Source organism: Aythya fuligula, chromosome 10, assembly GCF_009819795.1.
Source record: "Aythya fuligula isolate bAytFul2 chromosome 10, bAytFul2.pri, whole genome shotgun sequence".
In the NCBI taxonomy this organism is placed as follows: domain Eukaryota; kingdom Metazoa; phylum Chordata; class Aves; order Anseriformes; family Anatidae; genus Aythya; species Aythya fuligula.
This window is the reverse complement of record NC_045568.1, coordinates 9,943,067-9,963,716: the sequence shown is the minus strand read 5'-3', so window position 1 is coordinate 9,963,716 and position 20,650 is coordinate 9,943,067. Positions and strand designations below refer to the sequence as shown.

The window sequence follows — 20,650 nt, the reverse complement described above, 5'->3', positions numbered from 1 at the left end:
CAACACCTCAGCAACTGCTTCCCTCTGCTGAGGGCTCGTAGGGTGACCAGCTCAAGGGGACCCTCCTGCAGTGGCTGGGAACCAGAGACCCCACACTGCCAGCTCCAGCAGAGACTCATTCACCTGCCGGGCCTGGCAACCGCTCTTGAGGAAGCTCAGAGCTCGTTGGACACACGCAGGCACAGATCCTGGTCACACAGTGCATTCCTGCACCTCCTTGCACACTTATGTGCCATTCTGGAGACCTATGGCTTTGTTACCCCCCTACAGCCTGCAGAACACGGACACTAACGACAGGGCACAGAGCCACCAAGCTGATGCAAGGGAAACTCGCACCACTGTCCCCACAGGGTCCTTTACTACAAACAGCCCTGTCCCCTCCCGCACTCGAGGATACACAGAGATGAAACCCTGCTCATCGCAAGCTAAGCTCTGGCTCAGACAGGAGCAGATGAAAAGGGCACGGCTGTATGGCACGCTGTCAGAGGAGACGCCGCACAAAGCCCAGGAATTCAGCCAGATTTATTGTAGTGTGCTGGTAATGGGGGCTGGAGGAGCCCTGAGCAGCCGCTGCATCAGGCTAGCTGTTAACTGTACACCTTAACAAATCCCCTAAAAGGCACAGGGTTGGCAAGGCAGCGGAGATCCTGTGGGGACAGTGTCTGAAGGGCAGGCCCACATGGGATGAAGGTGTGTGGTGGCACCCACAGGCTCTTGTTCAGCAGGGGTGGCACAGACATCTGGGTGATTGTAAGCAGCAGGATTTTTTTCTGCCCAAAGTAAGTGAAAAGAGAGGGGTATTTTGGTGATGCAACGATACCTGTGAAGAGCCATTCCCACTGCATCTAATTCCACAGAGGAGCAGCCATCACCCTGCTATGAGATACCCCTGGTCTCAACAAATGTGCTGCAGCAGAGAAACCCTGGGCTCTATGAGCAGCCTGCCAAGGCCAGTCTGGGTATACTATGGGGCTGAGAAAGAGCAATCACCAACTAGACTGGTTAATGGGATGCCTCGCACACAGCCCGAGTTGTGGTAGAGAATCAAGGGCACTTCCAGCACCCAACAGCTCCCCCCTGCAGGTGAGCTCCCCTCCAGGAAGGAGTTACATCTCAATTAGACCCAGGAATATCACAGAGAAATCTGAATTTCTTCCTTCATAGCCCGGCGAAGGAGAATTACAGCAGCATCAATAAATCATTATTTCCTCTCTCCTTGCTAATAACATGAGCAAACAGAGGCTCTCCCCAGAGCCGCCTGCCAATTTCCTTCTGCCCCCGTCCGCAGGAGACTCCCCACGTGAGGAGGGGCAGGACCAGGCCCCAGCTCCTCGCGCCTCCCTCCCCACTCCCGAGCCGGGAGGGGACAGATGCCTCTCCCTGCACCACAGATGCTTTCAAAAAGCATCTTTCCAGCACATTTTGCAGTACCTGAGTGTGGCCAATGCTGGGCACAGCCACGCTGAGGGTGCAGATGTATGTGTATGAGTGAGGATGTGTTTGGCCCTGCAGCTTGTGTTGCTTTCATCTTCCGCACACTGGAAAAACACTGCCTCAGGAGAAGCCTCCCCAGAGAGGAGACGTGCACAGGATGTCTCCTTCACATGCCTCTGCCTTCCCCATGTGCAGAGGAACAGGCTGAGGAGAAAACTGAGCCATTCAGAAAACACCAAGACTGCCAGTGTCCTGGCCAGGCAGGTAGCACCATCTCCTTCCCTGGTCTCCCCAGGGTACCCAAAACATCGTCCCCCTCCCTTCTTGTTTTGATTTCTTCCACGTGCATGGCCCTGCTCAGCACCTGTGTTGTTTGAATGCAGTCACATGGAAGAACTTGCTCAGTAGTCTAGAATAATCATACCTTTCAGAAAAGCATTTTCTAGACAAACAGGTTGACAGCTGCATCAGCGCAGCAAACACAAGCTGAGCCACCCTGTGCGTGCAAGACTCCTACATTTTATGAAAGTGGCCCATTAATGTATGGCAGGCTTTTCTTTGCCTCTGCAGGAGGCTGATCCAAGGAAAACAGAATTTTTTCCCTTGCCTCCCCAGTTTTTCATGATCAAAGGCGCTTGCTCTTCAGCATGTGCAGGAATCGGTGCCCTCATTTCAGCAGCTGCCAGCAGCAGCTTTTGCCATAATAGCAGCACCCAAGCAGGGCTGCTGATTTTTACCTTCACGTCATTGCTCCAGCTCTCATAACAAGACAGACAAAGTTTTGTCTCCAGTGACAGCTCAGTTTTCATGCAGCTGCACTGACACGGACTACTGCTGAAATTAGGATATTTATCCCGCTAGCGTACACAGGCACAGACTGGGTCTTTGTTGCTCAAATCAGGGACAAACACCACCTCTTAGGTCACACGCAGTTCGTCCCCAGTCACCGCCCGACTGTCTGCACACTGTAATCCTTCCAGATTTACATGATCGCTGCAGCAATTTACAAAAAAATCAACCAGCCTTTGTTCTGCCAGGCCTGTGACAGAGAGATGTACCCGATACGAGTTCCTGCTTCTGAAACACACAGCTCATCCAAAAAGAAAAACAAACAAACAAAAAAAAACAACCATCAAAAAACCACAAGACTCAGCTCATTTGTATCACTTTTGGAAATTCAGCTCTTTCCTCTTCCCCTTCTTACAGCCCCAATCAGAATTTTTTAGTCCCAAGGCTGTTGGCCAAGATATAGGCATTAACTTATTCTCATCGGTATGAATATGCTGTGCCTTGCGGCACTTAATAACGCATGATAAAAATGCAAGTGGAACAATGGGCAACTGTCCTGGTTACTGAGCAAATACCATGAGAAATGCTCCTAAATAACCTGCAGCATCTCTTCCTAGCTAGTGAGCAAACAAAGACATGGCTGAGCTCTTCTGACAAAGAGTCAGCCCAGAAACGGAGCTTGAATTCCTGCTGATACACGCCGGAGTGGGTTTTTACCAGATCAGTGTTTTCTGCTGTACGCTGACAGCAGCTGCTGAAGCGGACAGCGTGCACAAATGAGAAATGAAGAGAAAGGATAGCCGGGGAAAGGGCTTAAGTTGTGCAAATCATGCTAAAGCAGAAGCCAGAGTCCCTGGCAAGAGAGATGTACTAACTAGGGACAGCAGAGGCACAAGTGGCACTCGGAATACACAAAATCCCAGAGGCAGCAGAGGGATGCACAGCAACCAAGCTTCGACTGGTCTGCAGCCAGAGGCCAGTTTCTCCCTCGGCAGCAGGCAACTCTGCAGTCAGAGAGAAGGTGGGAGAGACACTGAGGGACAACGAAATGCATGCAACCCACCACTGCACACGTGCACTTCCGAAGGTGCCAATGCTTCATCCAGAGTCTCTCCAGCCATGCTCAGACCCTGCTTACTGGCCACGATGATCCCGTGCAGCTGATCAGCAGAATCAGCCCCTGCTTCCTTCCCTTTGCAATTCCGTGCCCTCCAGTAACCAGAACACTTCTCTTAAGCCAAAACATGCTAAGTGAATAAAAGCACAGAGACATAGTTTTTTTAAAACAAAGCAGTCAACACTTACTTACATATCTTGCCATTCCCTGATGCCTTAATTCCTACGGCTCCCAATGCTTTGGGAGACTTCTCTGCCTCTGTCCCAGGCGAATAGCTGCCAGACAACAGAGCTCCCCCTCTCTTTAAGGTTTAGCTGCTTAATATCCTTTTGGCACACAATTGTCAAGAAGGGAAAATATCAGGCATGATCAAGTAACAATCACTGCATCTGTGCAAGGCAAACATGTTTCCACTTACATATGTGTGTGTATATATATATTTAATATATATTTTAGAGCTACCATCTGCTACTTACTGAAAAAGAAAACTGCAGATATAGTCTCTACGCTGCAGAAAGTTCAGGACTACGAACGAGGATATATAAAGGTGGAAGGAAAGCTGCTGCAGTGAAGTGCAAGAAGCTATTCCAGGACTTTTGACATATTAGCAGTAAAGGAAAAAAATACAACAGTTGTGCTAGTTCTTCGCAGTCATCTTTAGTCTCCAGTTTGGTAGCCCAAAAATACCCACTGCAGATGCCCCTCGTTTCTCAGTGAGATTCAGTACAGCTCCTAGGTTACACGCATGCAGTTATTGCAAGAGCATTAAGAAGAATCTACATGAAGCATGATAAAAAATGCAACTAATTCATGACTTCCCAGAGTGTTGGAGACATGCAGGGCAGACTACAAGTGTCAGGCCATATTTATTTTGATCGAAGACATAGATGTGAGTCAAAAATCCAGCTGCAGAAATGCTCTTTGCAGCTGATCACGTTTGCTAAGTGTTGCTTAGACAAGAGGCAAAGATGGAGCCCTAAAGAAACAAGCCTGGGAAACCACATGAGTTCCTGGTTCCTCGTTCAAGAAGGAAGGTTCTGCTTTCTCAAAATACGTTTCTATAGAAGGGATTGTAGCAAAACGCTGGGAAGGTAACAGTACTACAAGAGGCAGGACCAGGAAATCCAAGTTTCTGCCATGGAGTACATTTCCAGCACACAAGAATCAACCAGGTAAGGTTTTCAGAGGTCAAGCACAAAAATCTGCAAACAAGTTGTCAATGCCACTGATGCATAAAGCCAGATGCGAGAGGAGAACATGTATGTGTGTGTTCACTGAAGGGGACTTTCCTACCGCATCCCCCAGCCTGACACAGATTTCAGACAGCTACATGAGACGGAGATAATAACTTGTGGTTCATCTCCATTTCTGATTTACCAGCTTTTCTTCCAAAATCCTTCCTCTCCTGTGGAATGGCAGAGGGAGGAGGCAAACTGCAGCTACGCTGCTCTCTGGGCATAATTAATGCACTGCCAAAAGCCAAAACGGCAGACAGAGTGTGAAGCTCCTCTTAGCGATGGAGCAGAAGAGGGGGCTGTGACAGAGCGCCCAGCTGCCCTCGCAGCCCACGCTGGAGCAGCGGGGAACATCGGACAGAGGAGTCAGAGGCACGGCAGCTGCCAGCAGTGCTGGCCAGGGATGAAGGGAGCGGGGAGAGGAGGGCTGACAGCTCCAGATCTGAGGCAACACAGAGCCGACAGATTCGGGCTCGAACAATTCAGGCCTGTCACACAGAGAACAAGCGCGGCTTTCCGGTGCCTGCTGCACAAACAGCCACACAGACTTTAATAAAGGCACTAATGAGGGAAAGGAGTTGCCATCCTCACGGGGCAAGCACAGGGAAGTCCTCAGCTCGTTTTATTCCCAGACAGGTACAAATTGCACAAAATCATAAACCAAACACCGGTCCCCAGGATCTTTTTTAGCAGCTCCTTCCCACAAAGCTGTCACTGCAGGATGGGAACCTGCCTCGTGTTACCAGCAGCAAACCTGAGAGAGGCCTCGCAAAGCTCTCCCCAAACAAGGATTATTCTGGTCGGGAGGATGAAAGGCAGCCTGCCTGCCGCAGGATCAGCTGGCAGTCTGGCGAGAAAACAATTTTCCAGCGTCCCAGGCTCTGTGTGCAGAGCAAAAGCTGCCTCTTCTGCCATGAAGGGATGTGGTTTCCCCTTCTAGCCCCAAAAATCAAAAGAAAGCCAGCAGGGTAGGATCAGAAACCACATTACATCACCCAGAAAACCCAGTACTTTCCTCTGTAGCAAGCACCTCTTGTCTTCAGGATACCTGCACGTCCTTTTCGAAATGCAGCTTATCGCGGTAATGGGATCAGATATGACACCTATACTGTGAGATAGAACAGCCTCAAAAACACCATACAAAAATCCCTGAACATTTGTCATGAGGAGTGGAATTGTTCCACGCAACAGCAACCAGAAAAGCCAGGCCTGCAGCATCACCATGCCCAGAGAGAGCAGCGCCACCCTCCCAAGGATCAAGGCTCCGTTCCAAGGCAGAGGGATGGTAAATAGTCCTCTCATCATCATCCTTTCTAACAACCCTGAGCACATCAGGTAGACCGAGATCCTTGAGGGCTTCTCCTGCTAATGATATTTCAGGCCAGGGACCCAGGAGAGCAAGCACACTTACGAAGTTTTTCCAAAGTAGGTACCCCAAAAAATACAGTTCATTTCTATATAACGCTCCCTCACCACAGATCTCACCAGCAACGTCTTTACTGTCCACAGCCTCCCTGGGTCACAGGCACAGGTATCTGAAGTATCAGTAGTAGGAGAGAGACCAGGATACCTTACAGTACCCAGCCACCCCCTTCCCAGCACCTTCTGGCTGCACAGATCAGCTCCACCAGTGCCCCCAAACAAGCCTTTCACCCCAGCACCTCCCTCTGTCATGACATAAACCTGGGTGCAAAATACTCCTTAAGGGATCTAAACAAGAGCTAACTGACTCTTAAAAGGCACGTCCTGCTTCACCACCCTGCGAACAGGTCACACTTCATCCCAGGCTGCTGGTGGTACAAGCTAAACGATAAGGCCTCTGCAGACAGCGAGCAGACCGAGGACCTCCTCTCAGGGCCTGCACACAACCTGACAACTGGGCTCAAGACAAGATTCAAATGCTCATTTGCTCTCAGGTGGGCCATTAGGAACACCTGAATGACGATGGGCATCGCCTTTTTCCCCCATCACCACAGACTCTGGCAACTAGACTTACTGGCACGCTCCAAGCTGTGCTCCCCAGCAGGGGATGCTACTCACACCACTGCCTTATTAGCACACTACACACAAAAGCTACCCGAAGTTAAGCGTGCTGGCTAATTATAGCAAAGCCATTTAAAGACCATTGAGGGTGCAGGTGCAGGGCAGCGAGGGAAAAGGCATCGGAAGGGCTGAAATATGCCCCAGGCTGCATTGTCAAGAGGTAGATCGCGCTAATTGGCCATACACAAAAATCCCAAGTATGCCAACATGCTTATTAGTTAAGAGCTGCTGCTGCAAGCACATTTATTCCTGGTAAAGGGGATGCTTCTGCTGAAGCAATCAGCACCGAGCTGCTACCCAAATTCAGGGAGTTGACGCAATCGAGCTATCTTGGGACAATGAGAAATCTAACATGAACTCTTGCCCCAAAAGGAACAAAGACACCATCAAGACCCATAGCTGCATGTTACAACCAGAACTGTTATGTGCATGACCATAAAGTTACAGCATAAGCCCCCAAAAAAGTCAGAAATCTGTGAAATAAAGACCCTGCAGCCTTGTGAGTTGCTTTTTGACTGGCAGATGGTGGGAGTGGACAATGCACTATTTTTCTGTGCTGCAAAGCTTAAACACAGTGACAGTTTCCACATTGACCTACAAAAGTATCTTGAGAATTGCAAGTTTAGCTATGTTTATCAGTGGAATGAGGCTAACTTGCTGTTATCGTCAGCTTCAGTTCAAGAACAAATCCGTGGGTTGTTTAGTGTTCTTCTCCCCCCCGTAGAGAAGATTAAAGGGTTCAACTAGATTTGCTGACATTTCACCCATAGTGAAGTAGGAGGTGGGTCACAGAAGAAAAGCAATTCATTAGTGTCCCACACTATCTGCAGGAAAAAAATAGCCTCCTGCCCCAGCTGCAAGTTATAATCCCATCTCCTTTTTCAGCTTAGAATGGCACTGGCTCCCCAGAAAACATGAAGAAATTGGAACAGGAGAGAAACGTCCTCTTAGGACATTGTGCTAAAGGCAGCAGAACAGCCATAATCCTGTTTTCCTCACTTCCCAAGGCAGCGAATAAGAAAAACCTACATTTGTTGCACTGCTCACTTCTCAGGCACAAAACTTTCACCCCGACTCATTTGCCTTATTACAGTATTGATTTCTCACGTCCACCTTCTCACATGCCCCGTTCACCCTTGTCAGCTTCCACTTTGCTCAACAGCACGAGAGCAAATTAAAACGAACACGTTGCAGGAAGCCTTTCCAGCCCATCTCCAGCACGACAAATCCCGTGGGAAGGGAGTTGGCCAGGACTTAGCTCATCTCCAAGAGCCAGCTGGTGGCCCCTACATGGGGGGACCTGGAGAAGGACTCTCTGCTGCCCAAGACCCCAAGAAGTGGGTGGAAGGTGCCTGATAGCAAGCAAGAGGCAATAGGAGCTCTCACATGTGTGCTTTGGGCAGCCCACACTGGCTGCCTCTCCCTTCTTTTGCCCTCCAAACACCTACAGGTTGAGCTGACCGCTCTTCCTCACACATTCATGATTTAGTGATGGGACTCAGCAGGTCAAGCTGGTGGTTAGTGATGGACTTGATGCTCTGGAAGGTCTTTTCCAGCCTAGATGGTTCTGCAGACCCCATGGCCCAGCTGCCAGATGGTTGGGTGTTCCTCCACATCTCTGGAGCTACACAAGACCAAACATTGTCAACAGTGGTTTGGTCAGGAGAATTTTTTGCTCAGCCATTAATAGCATAGTATATTTAAAAGCTTTTGAAGCAATCAGAGCTCAATACCATCTTGAGACCTTAGGCCTCTGTGTGAGAGCTCAAGAGTACACCCAGTTCAGACATGGTTCATGTAGGTCAAAGTCTCAGATGCCAGCCCATAACACAAAGAGAAGGCTTCTAAGAGAGCCTGAGACCATAGGCAAGATGATGATGCTTCCCTGGTTGCTGGAGGGCTTTCTTTCCACCCCTGATGTAAAGTACATGTATTACATTGCACAGGCCTTTTAATAATAACTAATTATTTCATTGCAGTTATTTCTTGTAACCAAGCTACTGAAGACAGACGCCCTAAATCAATTCCAAAAACAAGTTAGAGGGGATGAATTTTTTAGGCTAAGTCAATAAAGGTGATTCTAGGGCAGACAAAAACTTCATCGCTTAGAACACAGCACTTCAAGGGACGTGATGTCAACTGGAAAAAGTCTTCAGCCACAAACACTTCGATTCCGCAAGGCTCAGGGAAATCCTTAAGCTTATGCATTAAGTATGTAAAGAATTTTTATGCTTATTGTTCCTAGTTAAGGTATCGGGTTTGGGTGCAGCTATTATTTTCACTTGTCAACAAATGTGGGCTTCCACTGACAGCAGCACTTGACACAAAGACTCCCGACAGCTGCTGCCTGCTTCTCCCACATGCTCCTTGGGAGCAGGACCAAAAGCAGCAGACCACGGTCCTGCGATTTATCCACCGGGCACACCGCACTTCATCTCAGATGGTCAAATCGCATTAGCCCCTCTTCCTCTTGCAAACACGCATCCTTTCCTTGGGAGGGGAGGAAAAAAGGCTAACTTCAAGCAGCCTGGAAAGCCCCAGAACTCACCGAGTTCACCCAAAATGGAAGTGTCACCACATTAGACCGAGAGGCTGTGGAGGGTTGCGTTTGTCTGCTTTGTGGGGAGCTTCAGTTTGATGTCTTCAGGCAGCCATCTGCTTTTTCCAGGTGCTGCCGTGGCTCTCAGCACACAGACACTGCGCTGAACTCAACCAGCACTGACTTTGAAAATCTGTCAGCCACGATTCTGATCTTCCACTTGCAAGAGGATGAAAATTGCCTGCTTGGCCTGCCAAGGCTTCCTTCCTACCTCCTGCTCCTCCAGAGGTGGGAGGATGCAGCCCTGCGGCTTGGCTCAGCCTCCTGCCCGTCGCTGGTGGGATGGACAGAGACCTTTCTCCAACAAAAGCACCACAGATCTCATCTGCAGGTGACTCACTGAGCCAGGCAGCCCCAGGTCCTGAAGCAGCTTTGAAGAACAAAGACAGGATCATGACAGGCACTGAGGGCCATTCCTGTACACCCCATCCTAGCCCTTCCTCCTCGTAGGCAAGTCACTATTTTTGCAAGTCTTGCCAACATCTCCCCCTCACCCCTTTTTTTTTTTTTTCCCCACTAATATAATAAAAGCTTTGGAGCTGGGGCCTGCCCTCGGATTTCCATCTGGCAATGCACTACCCAACTTGTGCCATGGGAAGAAAAATAAAGAGAAATAATAGCTATTACTTGGATCTAATCTGAATCTGGAACCAGTGATTTAGCAAGACATGACCTACAGCCTGGAATTATCTAGCACATTTACTCCAACAGCTTCTTTTTTTTTTTTTAATTTTGAATTAAACATCTTGAGCAGCTGAACAAGGTGAAATATCAGTGTGTTGGCATTTCCAGATGCCAGGCACAAAAGTCAGTGCCTCAGACTGCTTTCATGCGCACAAGCTCAAGCCCAGCAGTCTGAGCAGGACACAGGGACAACGTGGTGTAGATGGGACCCACGTTGCTGGAACAAAAGGCACCAGCCCAAGCCCAGGGAGTGGGTTCAATACGCTCAGAGCTGCATGCCACTGGCTCCATAGCTGTTGCGGACAGACAGGAGGACGGGGACAGTCTGCAAGCGATCAAAGCCACCTAGCTGCCAAAAAGGAAGGCAGTGACAGCTTCTTATAAACAACTCGCACAGGCAAACAAATAACCAGGAAACACAAAGCTGGGAACTTTCCATCCCATTCTAAAAAGCCCACACTGCCAGAGTTTTACTTCCCCTTCTTGTCTGAGCCTTACTCGAAAAGAGAAGAAGTATTTTGTTCCCTTGCAAGGAAAGCACACAGCTCTGCCAAGCCAGCTCGGCACAGCAGGGCCTGAACACAGAGATGAAGCTGAAATGAAGCTCCTTCTCCTCTCTTGCTGCAGGTTTGCAGATCTTGTGTTTGGGACAACTCCACTCCTCTGCTAGTGGCGAGGGAGCTTGGCCCAAACCAGCACTTCACGTCCCCACGGCAAGAAAGCAACAGCAGGCTGCAGGGGAGCAGAGAAAAACACACAGAGCTGTGAATCACGTCCTTGGATCCACTTCACTTATGACAAGTTCAAAGGGTTGTTTTGTTTGTTTGTTTTTACAGCAGAGGTTTTGCCCTGTGATAAGAATCAAGGCACATCAGGCTCAACAAGTAAAGGTCAAGCCTGACTTGTGAGCCAGCACACAGAGCTCTGTCAGACCTGTGCCTTGTAAAATTTTGGTTATAGCACTGACCACGTAGGATGGCAGCATCCATGAAGCCCAATTTTCTTACAGACTATCCAAGGCTACAGCCACACACAAGGGCTACTGGTCCCTCTCTCCCTATAAAACCCTTCTGGCATTTTTTACCCTTTTTCCAAGGCCCAGACTGACAGTTCAAACACTGAATAAATGATCTTGAACAGGAATGCCGAAGTTTAAATCCTCCATGAGGGAGTAAAGCTAGGATGCTCTTAAAAAATCTGTTTATTTTTATGCACATCTGAGCTATGCGAGGAAGAAGAAGAGGAAGCTGTTCCTGTTCCAACAGAGCTCTCCTAGCGATGATCTTAGCAGGCAGATTCAGCTGGTTTCCAGGTTTTCCTCCAAGATAAAGCAATACACATTTCTTCTCCCTGCTCTTCAGAGCTCCTTCCTTCCCGTGGGCTGACAGCAGAGTCAATCACCTCCAATTTGCATCCACTACGTTTCAGCATCGCGGCCTCTCGCCCCCCTCCTTGCTTACAGGCCGGGGATTGAGATCTGGCAGAGAAAGCCCCACAGCGAGTTGGTGGGGGATTTAAGCAGAAACTAGCTCCTGCACCCCATATGTTAATCAGAGAAGCACCTCGCTCAATAAATGTACACAACTCAGTCGTTACTGAAGTCTTTTCCCTGCAAATGGGTGAGAGGGAGGGTGTTTGCGTTTTCTGCCCACAGGGCTCAGCACCTCGCCCGCCATTTTGAGCAGACCCTTCTCGTCTTTGTCCAAACCCAGCAGTTCTTCCCTTTGCGGTGACAAATCGGTCATTTTCCAGGAGTAAAGGAGGAGAAAGTTTAACCTTCCCCTCCTGATGAAAAGTACTAATAGGCACTCATAAGCACAGCCTGCCCCTACTGCTCAAATGAGGGATTCCAGCTCCCAGGGGCAGACAGATACCAAAATGCCCAATTATTTTTAGTCAAAGTACCCTAAGTAAGAACATATCTTCGTGGCGAAGCAAAAGCTGAAGATCATTAGCGCATTTCTACTTTAATCATTCTGAGCTGCGAAAGATTGCCGAACTTCTGGCTAAAATTTCCAGTCTTTAGCTACAGTAATTAGAAATGGTTATAATTCCCCTGACTGGGTAATTTCGTTTCAAGAATAAAACTTGATCTCGAAGCATTAGCAGCTCCGATACGATAGCATCTCTGTTATTTCCACAGCCCAGGGAAAAAAAAGCCTCATTCTTTCAGTTTCTTACGTGTGTCAAGAAACACAGCCTCAGCTGCAAAGCACTGCCAGCTGCTTATTCTCCAAAATAAAACTTTATTTTTAGTCTAAGTGCTTATTCAGGATCTGAGCGCTCTGATTAAGCTCTCACACCCATTAAAAGCTCTGTCAAATCCAAAACAGATGACAAATGGCAATTGAGGCTCCAGAGCAGTGCAGGGGGTGGTCTGAAGGTACAACACCCCGCACTTGGGTTTTCTGTGCAGGAGCAAGGGCAGAAACCTGCCAGCAGCCAGCACCAGATTTGGCGCAGATGAGGGAGAAAGCTCTACCACATAGCGCCCTTACAGCCCAGAACAATTGCTAGAGCTCAGGTTTCCAGTGGCTGGGGATTTGCCTCCTAAGAAGCATTACGAACGGAGCATCTGAGCACGGCAGCACGTGCTGCTTCGCTGCTGAACCAAGGCGTTCACTACCTCGGCAGAAAAGCAGCCAGATTAGCCCAGAGCGTGCGTCAACGCCACAAAATGATTCAGGAGTTTCCTGCAGGCAAATGGAGCTCACGGCTCACTCCTGGACAAAACCCTCGCTTCTCTCTGTGGCTCGGGAAGTCAAATCACTCCTGTGCCCATCAAAGCAGCCGGCAGTACCTGCGCTGTGCCTCTGCTTCTGCTGCAGGGGGATTCTCGGTTGTTGCTAGGCTGCAGGAAGCAGCCTCTTATTTTTATCACATGCCTGTTTGTTCTTGCAGAAGATACAGCAAATAGCAACCCGAGGCATCCTTAAAATGCTTGCTGTACTCTTGGCTGTGTCCATTTTCTAACCAGATGGTCCGAAGCTTCTTGGCAACCAGCACGAGCACCTTCCTACCTAGACAGCTCCCTTCTTGCTCTTCCAGAGCTACAACGGGGATGTGCAAGAGCTCTGAGAAGGCCTCAACCGATGGGAGAATCAACATTTCCAGCCATTTTTCAGTTATTACAAATAAACTTTAAGGAATTTTGAAGAGGCTATTAATAATTTCAGAGCTATTTCCTAACGGCTCAGCACAGCTGACCTGCCTCCATCGGGCAGCACGTGAAACCAGCCCCACAGCTTGCTGCTTATTTTTGCACCACCACCATACACCAACAAAGCCTGGTGGTTTCCAGCTGCTGTCCCACCCCTCAGTATGCAATATCAACACTGCTGTTGATGGGGGAACACAGCTTGGGCCAGGGCAAAACCAGCTGTGTTATGTAGAGAAGATGAGGGTCAACACAGACGCTGCTCCCTATGCAGGTCCCATATGCAGGATCAAACTGCTGCAGCTTTCAGCTGAAGCTGGAGCAATCCTGATTCCTGTTATGAAATTACATGGCTCACCATAATTATGGTAATTTACGTACTACTTAAGCCAGTCACAGGACCCTAACTTGCTAGGCTTGGCATTCCCCCTGGCCTGACACCGAGTCACCCCCTGCTCCTAAGGAAGCTTTCTGAGCCAAACCTTTTACTACCTCCCACGAAGCACCAGAAGGCCCATCTCCTGGAGAGATTTTCTGACCCCAGAGGAACCCTGAGCTCCGTTTTAACCTCCCCATTTTTCCACCATCCATCACATAAGCACCAGCACACAGTCAGAGACTCCAGACCAACCTATTGCAGACGGACACCTCTCCACAGCACCCAGCTTGCTCTGGGCAAGCAGCTCTCTGCTTTTCATTCACATGCCACCCTCATGCAGCAGCCCACAGCCTGATCCTCCCCTCGTGCTGTTCAGTGCCTTCAGTATTTATCCCTGGAGCCACACTTGACTTGAAACGACTCTTAATAACACAGCCAAAAGCAAACCACGGAAGAGTAAGATCAGCAGGAATACTGGCTGAAGCTGGGCCTTCCTAATTGACCACAATTAACGTCGCATCATCTGCAGCTCCACGTGCCCTGGCTGGGGCCCAACTCGCTTCTTAGAGGCATTATGTGCTTCTGGAGAGTCTGGTTTTCTTCCCATACAGCTCTCTGAATAGCAGCACTGCTGAGCCACAAGCATTTCAGCGCAAACTTCTGCGGCATTTGTGACGAGAAGACACCAGCCAAGGATAAGCTTTCAATAATAAACAGGAATTATTTTTTCTCTAGAAATGCCAAGGTGCAAGTTACCCGTCTCTATGAAAGCTGAGCAAAAAAAAAACTGAAAATTGAGGGGAGCCTGGAAGAAAGCTAATGCCCCTAATAGGGGATGGCAGCAGCGAGAGCAGCCCAATCCTCTCCCACGAGCACCACTTGGGCAGGCTGCTGCGAGGGGCTTTCGGGAGATTTGCTGCTGCCTGCGACTGCTGCACAACCTGGTGCGTACCTGAAACCTGACTGCACTGCTAACGAGCCCCGGGCTTACCTTTACAATGGTGACTCCTGTTGGCCACTCGCTCTCCCTGCTAAGCATGCTAACACTCCTCGTTATCCCTGCTTTTCCCGTGATGTATGGGGCAGCGCTAATTGCCTCCCAAATCACTGTTGCTAATTGGTATGGGTGTCCTTTTTAAAGCGAGGCTGGGTGACAAATTGCTTGTACTCCCATCCGGACACTCGGACGGACAAAAGCAAGCTTTCAGGTAGAAGATGCTGGCTCCCAGGCTGGGCCTGCTGGCTTGCCACGAATAAAAGCGGGTTCTGATTTCAGAGCCAGCAGGATGCTACAGCGGGAAGCAGCCTGGCACGCCGGGCACGACTGCAGCTGCAGAGCAGCAAACGAGGTCCTGTGCTGCCTCATGCACCAGTTCTAGCTCCGGAAACCTAACCACCAAAAAAAGATAGGAGGATGCAGGAAAGGCTCTTCTGCTTCCTGCCACCAGGTCCAAGGGCATTTGGGAAAGTTGCATCTGAACTAGAGGGGAGCGCCCACGGAGTCACCAGCAATTCTGGGAACTACCAGGGAAGTAACCGACTGGCAGGAGTCACCCACGGCACACTGCAAGCGACCTCGGAGCACTCGAAGCGTTAACGTTAAGCACATTAAAATGACTGCAAGCTCAGCAAAACACACTTCTCCTGTAAGATTTTGCAACCAGAACGACACGGGGAGGCTGCTCCAAAAAGAGCTGCTGCGAGGGAGAAGCCTCCCGCACCCACAGCAGTTGGGAGGCGTCACGGCACACAAACGGAGCGGGGGCTGCGGAGAGGGGGCTGCAGAGCAGCAACGCCACCGCGGGGGTTTATGACCTGGCATTTAACAGGGTCCGTGCCCTGCAAGCAAACAGCCCCCGTAAGGAGCTTAAGGACTTATTTACCCAGGGATGGCCCCTCCTGGCTGCCAGACCTGCCGTGCGGCAGGCCAGGGATCCCTGGCAGGCCAGGGATCGCCTGGCTTTTTGCGGGGGGGCTGCTGGGTCTGCACGGGCTGGGGCAGCGCCCCAGGGACCAGCACCAGCACCAGGACCAGCACCACCAGCACCATCCCACCGGGATGCCGGGGCTCGGTCCCGCAGAGCCCCACCAGGAGGGGACGGGGCTGGACCCCGGGGCCCGACCTCAGCGCGGGGAGGTCCCCACGGTGGGTCCCGGTGCCCGGAGCCGCTCCCCGTGGCGGTGCCGGTTCCAGACCCGGTGGGTCCCGGTCCCACCCCCGGTCCCAGTGCCAGTCCCGGTCCCGGTCCTGGTGGGTCCTGTTCCCGGTGCCGTTCCCGGTCCCACTCCCGGTCCCGGTCCCACTCCCGGTTACGCTCCCAGTCCCAGTCCCGCTGGGTCCCGATCCCGGTGCCGCTCCCGGTCCTGTTCCCGGTTCCCATCCCGGTGCCCCCCACCCCGGTTCCCACCCCCGCTGCCTCTCCCTCTGCCCACCTGCAGCCGCTGGAGGTAGGAGGCCGGCGCGTAGCCCGTCTCCCCGGAGCCCGCCCGGGTGACGAGCCACCAGTGCTGGTTGCTGCGCTCCAGCAGCAGGAAGGTCTCCCCGGCGGCGAAGGGCAGCGAGTTGGGCTCAGCGGAGCGGAAGCTGTACAGGGCCCGGTACATGGCGACACCGCCGCGCTCCCGCACCGCTCCGCACCGCGCCGCCCTCCCGCCACCGCCGCCGCGCGCGCGCGCCACCCCGCGCCACGCCCACCGCGCGTCACCGCAAGGACACGCCCCCTCTTGGAAGCCACGCCCCCCCTCCCCGAGGACACGCCCCCTTGGAGGACACGCCCGCTTGGTGCCGCCTCCGCTTGTGGCCACGCCTACTCTCGTAGAGGCCACGCCCCCAGAGCGCGCGGCCGTGCTGCAGCGCCCCCTGGCGGCAAGGAGGGCACGGGGAGGGTGCTGGGGGGTGGGGGTATTGGGGTGGGGATTTGGGGGTGCTGAGTGGGGATTTGGGGGTACAAGGGGATTTGGGGGTACTGGGTAGGGATTTGGGGGTATAGGGGTGAGAATTTGGGGGTACGGGGTGGGATATGGGGGTAGAGGGGTGAGGTTTGGGGGTACAGGGTGGGGATTTGGGGGTGCTGGGTGGGGATTTGGGGTACAGGGTGAGGATTTGGAGGTGCAGGGTGGAAATTTGGGGTACGGTGTGGGGATTTGGGGTGCAGGGATGGGGATTTGGGGTACGGGGTGAGGATTTGGGGGTGCAGGGGTTGGGTTTGGGGGTGCAGAGTGAGCATTTCAGGGTGTAGGGTGAGGATTTGGGGGAGCGGGGTGGGGATGCAAGGCTGCAGGGACGTAGGGTGTGGGATGCAGGTACAGATGTAGGGTGCGGGGCTGGGGTGCAGTGACACAGGCTGCAGGGTGCAGGATGTAGGGTTCAGTAGTTCAGGGGTGCAGTGTGTAGGATATAAGTGCAGGGGTGCAGTGATATAGAGTTGGATGTAGGCTGCAGGATGCAGGTACAGGTGCAAGGTGCAGGGCTGGGTCACAGTGATACGGGGTGCAGGGTGTAAGGTGCAGGGTGCTGGGATGCAGGGTGTAGGATATGGGGCGGGGGTGCAGTGATATAGGGTTTAGGGTTGCTGGATACAGGTGCAGGGTGCAGGACGTGGGGTGCAGAGCTGCAGGGGTGCAGTGACGCAGGGTGTAGGATACAGGTGCAGGGTGCAGGGGTGCAGTGATACAAGGTGCAGGGCTGCAGGATGAAGGTGCAGGGATGTAAGGGTGCAGGGTGCAGGATGTAGGGTGCAGGGCTGCAGTGACACAGGGGTGAGGGCTGCAGGATACAGGTACAGGGGGTGCAGCGATTCAGGGGTGCAGGGTACAGGGATGCAGGTGTAGGATACGGGGTGCAGGCTGTAGGATACTGGTGCAGTGATGCAGGGTGCAGGATCTAGGTGCAGGCTCATGGTGATGCAGGGTGCAGGGTGCAGGATATAAATGCAGGGGTGCAGGGTGCAGGGGTGCAGGGTGCAGGGGTGCAGGGTGCAGGGGAGCAGCAATTCGCCGTTTGCAGTTCGCAGGTGCCTGGTGCAGGTGCTCCCCAGCAGGCAGCTGCTCAGCAGAGGGCACCAATGGCTCGCGAATCCACCCGGCCGCATTTCGGCTGCGGATTTGCGTGCAGCAGCGCTGCGAGGGCTGCAGGGACAGGCACTGCAGCAGCCCCTGGGCCTCTGCAGCCCTCAGCACCCACCTGCAGCACCGCCGGCTGGGGAGGCCACGCAGCACGGCTATGGGGTGCCTCTGCCTGACCCCAGGGCATGCACGGTGCCCTCCGGCCTGCGACACCCCAAAAAAAACCTCTCTGCTGTGTCCGTTGTCCCAAAGCATGGGGACACCCAGGTGTGAGAGCACCCTGGTGCTGCAGAGCCACCCTCGGGGCAGTTTCCAACCCGAGTTCGAGGACGGATGTTTGGGAAGGTAATTAGGACGTGTCTGGAAAAGCAGCACCTTGCCGGGACACGGCTGGGGCTGCCCTGACCCCACGGGGTCCCAGCGGGGCTGTGCTCCCCCAGGACACAGGTCACTGCCCGGCTTGCGGGGGCCATGGAAATCACCCGGCGCCAGCCGAGGGCACGGAAAGAATAGGTGGAGAGCCAGCACTCAGAAACAGGAGTGGTTTGGTGTTTCCGTAGAGATTAGCTGTATTCCAGGGTGAGGTTTCCTTGCTCTGGACAATATTCGAGCTGCTGTGTTCCTCCTGAGCCCCTCCAGGCTGGGCGTGCAGGAGCCCCACGGCACCGCCGCTCGCTGCAGCCCTGCAGTTAGCCCCAAGGGGCCGGGCAGCGAATGCCCAGCACCCGGTGGCACAGGGGTGAGGGTATTTGGGGCTCTGGGTTGGGTGAGAAGTGCTGGAGCCTCCGGGTCAGCACCAGGACGTGGAGGCCTCCACCTCCTGCACGAGCCTCATGGCACCACGGGAGCTCCCTGTGCTTGGTGCACAAGGAAGGGGCCTGGATTTCCTCCCCCGGGGTGGGGAAGCCGAGGCGATGCTCTGCCCGCCCCATAAAGCCCCTGATGGCATCCCGAGAGCAGGGGCGAGCGCCTGCTGCCCGTGGCGGTGAGGAACCGGCTCTTCATTACGAGCCGCAGGTGATTTATCTAGGGGCAGCGAGTACAGATCCCGCTGCGTCACTCGAGAGGTGACCTTCAGCCCCCCGATAACAGCACTGCCATCCGCCGCCGTGAAAAAACACTTCCCAGGCCTGGACGTGGAACGGGGAGGAGGCACGAGGCCTTCAGCCCCCTCCGCAGCACCCCCAGAGCCCCTACCAGGGGCAGGGGGCTGCTCCCGCAGGGGTTTGGTGCTGCGCTGAGGCAGTGCCCCGCTGGGCAGCGTTGCCCAAGGGCGCCCATAGGATCGCAGCGCAACCGCGCGGGCGCTGCCTACGCTCCTACGGCTCCGCATCGTCAACACGTTGCGAAACGGCAGCGGGATCGATCCTGCCACTTTTAGGTGTGCAAATATTATTGTGCTCCCGCGGGGCCTCTCCGGGTGAAAAGTCAGGCGGGGAGGGAGGCGCCGCGGGGACCCCGGGCTCCGGAAACCGGGCAAGGCCACCGGGAAGCGGGGTGACCATGGATGGCACCGGGAGGTGGCACCGGGAGGCTGCTCTGCCAGCCTCGTGTTTGACGGCATCTCAGCAGCCTGTCCTCGTGGAAAAAAACTCATTAGGGTTGGGAGCGGGTGGCTCAGCACTCCCTGGTCTGGTGGGCACCCAGGAGGGGATGGCAGGAGGGGGACAGCCACCAGGGACACCTGGCTCTTGCCACTATCCCCATGTGTGCCCCGTGGGACCCTGCTCCCCGAAATCCTCATCAGGAGAAGCCCCCAAACACGGCCAGCAGCAGGGAGCAGCCAGACTGGGGCTGTGTGAGGCAGCTGGGGGGCCCCAAATGGGAAGCAGCAGCAAGGAGCAGAGCGGCCGGGGCTGCCTTGCGCAACGCTGGTGCATGGAGCCTATGGACGGCCTGGCCGGGACCCAGGGCCCCTCCTTCGGCTGTGGGGAAGGAACATCCAGCTGCTGTCAACAGCTGCAATTCCTAGAAACGACCAAGACAGAAGGTCGGACGGGTAGAGGGAGCGCGGCGGGCGCGGACAGCCGGGGGCTCTGCCTGCACGCGCGGACACACCGCGGGTTTTGTGACGGGCGGCTCGCCCGGCCAGCTCCGCTCGGAAAAAAACAACCCCTCGGCTCCGTGCAGCTGAGTCCCAGACGGAAAAAAGGCGGTGGGACGGAGCCTGTGGTCCCACCAGGAGCTGTCAGCCCGGCGTGGCGGCTGCCAGGCCTCGCTGTGGGCCTCGCGCTGCCTCCGCCGAGCCGCAGGCCGCAAGGGAAGGCTGCGGGAGGCCGAAGGCTGCAGGAGGCCGCTGGCCTCGCCCTCATTTCCATACAATGCAGGGAAGGCGGCTTCGCCTCCTGGCAGCTCCCGTCCTGTCCCGGGACACGCGCTGCTCCGTGTCCTCCCCACCCTGCCCCGGGGACTCCGGGCTGCGGTACCGGGCAAACACCAGCACAGGACCCTCGGCTCCCAGTGCTACAGACAGACATGCGTGTGGGACAGACGGACACCCCAGTCCCACTGTGGCTGTGGGTGCTCGTGGATTCCCTCAGGGCTTGCCACACGCAGCCGTGATGCCCCAGCTCATCCCCGGGGCTGCCCTGTGCCAAGGGACCTCCTCCACAGCCCAGGGACCCGCCGGGCTCTCCTCAGGCCACGAGTGCCAGGGGCACGCTGCTGGCAGGTCCCTGCCATCAAAGCGGGGCTCAGTTTGCAGCTCCGGCCACAGGAATGCGATTCATCTCCATCCAGCTGCCCCGTGGCGAGTCCCAGCAGCCGCCTCCTGCCCCAGTTTTTGGGCTAAAAGTGAGCTATTTGTGTAACGAGCGGTCCCCGTGAGCCCGGCGCAGCATCGTGCGGGGAGGCAGAAGGGCTGTGGGTGCCCAGCTCCCGGACCGGGCGCTGCACCTTGCTTTTCCCCTTGAAAGGCCATCAGGGAGGGAAGGCGGGGTGCTCAGGAGGGCTGGCAGGAAAAGGTGGGTCTCCTCCAGGCATCAGGAAGCAGCCGGGGAGGGGACCAGACACCAGGGAGCCGGCGGCGCCACGAGGAAGGGGTCAGGGGAGCAGGGACGTGTGCTCAGCATCACCCTCAGCCAAGGTAGAGCTCGATCTGCAGCTCTCTGTGCTCTACAGACACGGAAAGGGGTTGTTCTGCTTTAGG

At 54.0% G+C, this 20,650-nt stretch overlaps 1 protein-coding gene across 1 annotated transcript in view; it reads right to left on the bottom strand.

Moving 5' to 3' along the window:
• NCKIPSD (NCK interacting protein with SH3 domain) overlaps window positions 1-16,041 on the bottom strand; it is a 46,977-nt gene extending 30,936 nt beyond the window's left edge. Inside the window, exon 1 of the mRNA XM_032194217.1 lies at window positions 15,871-16,041. Coding sequence (XP_032050108.1) covers window positions 15,871-16,041 — 171 coding nt within the window. The remainder of the gene's footprint in view (window positions 1-15,870) is intronic.
• Window positions 16,042-20,650: the final 4,609 nt, after the last annotated feature.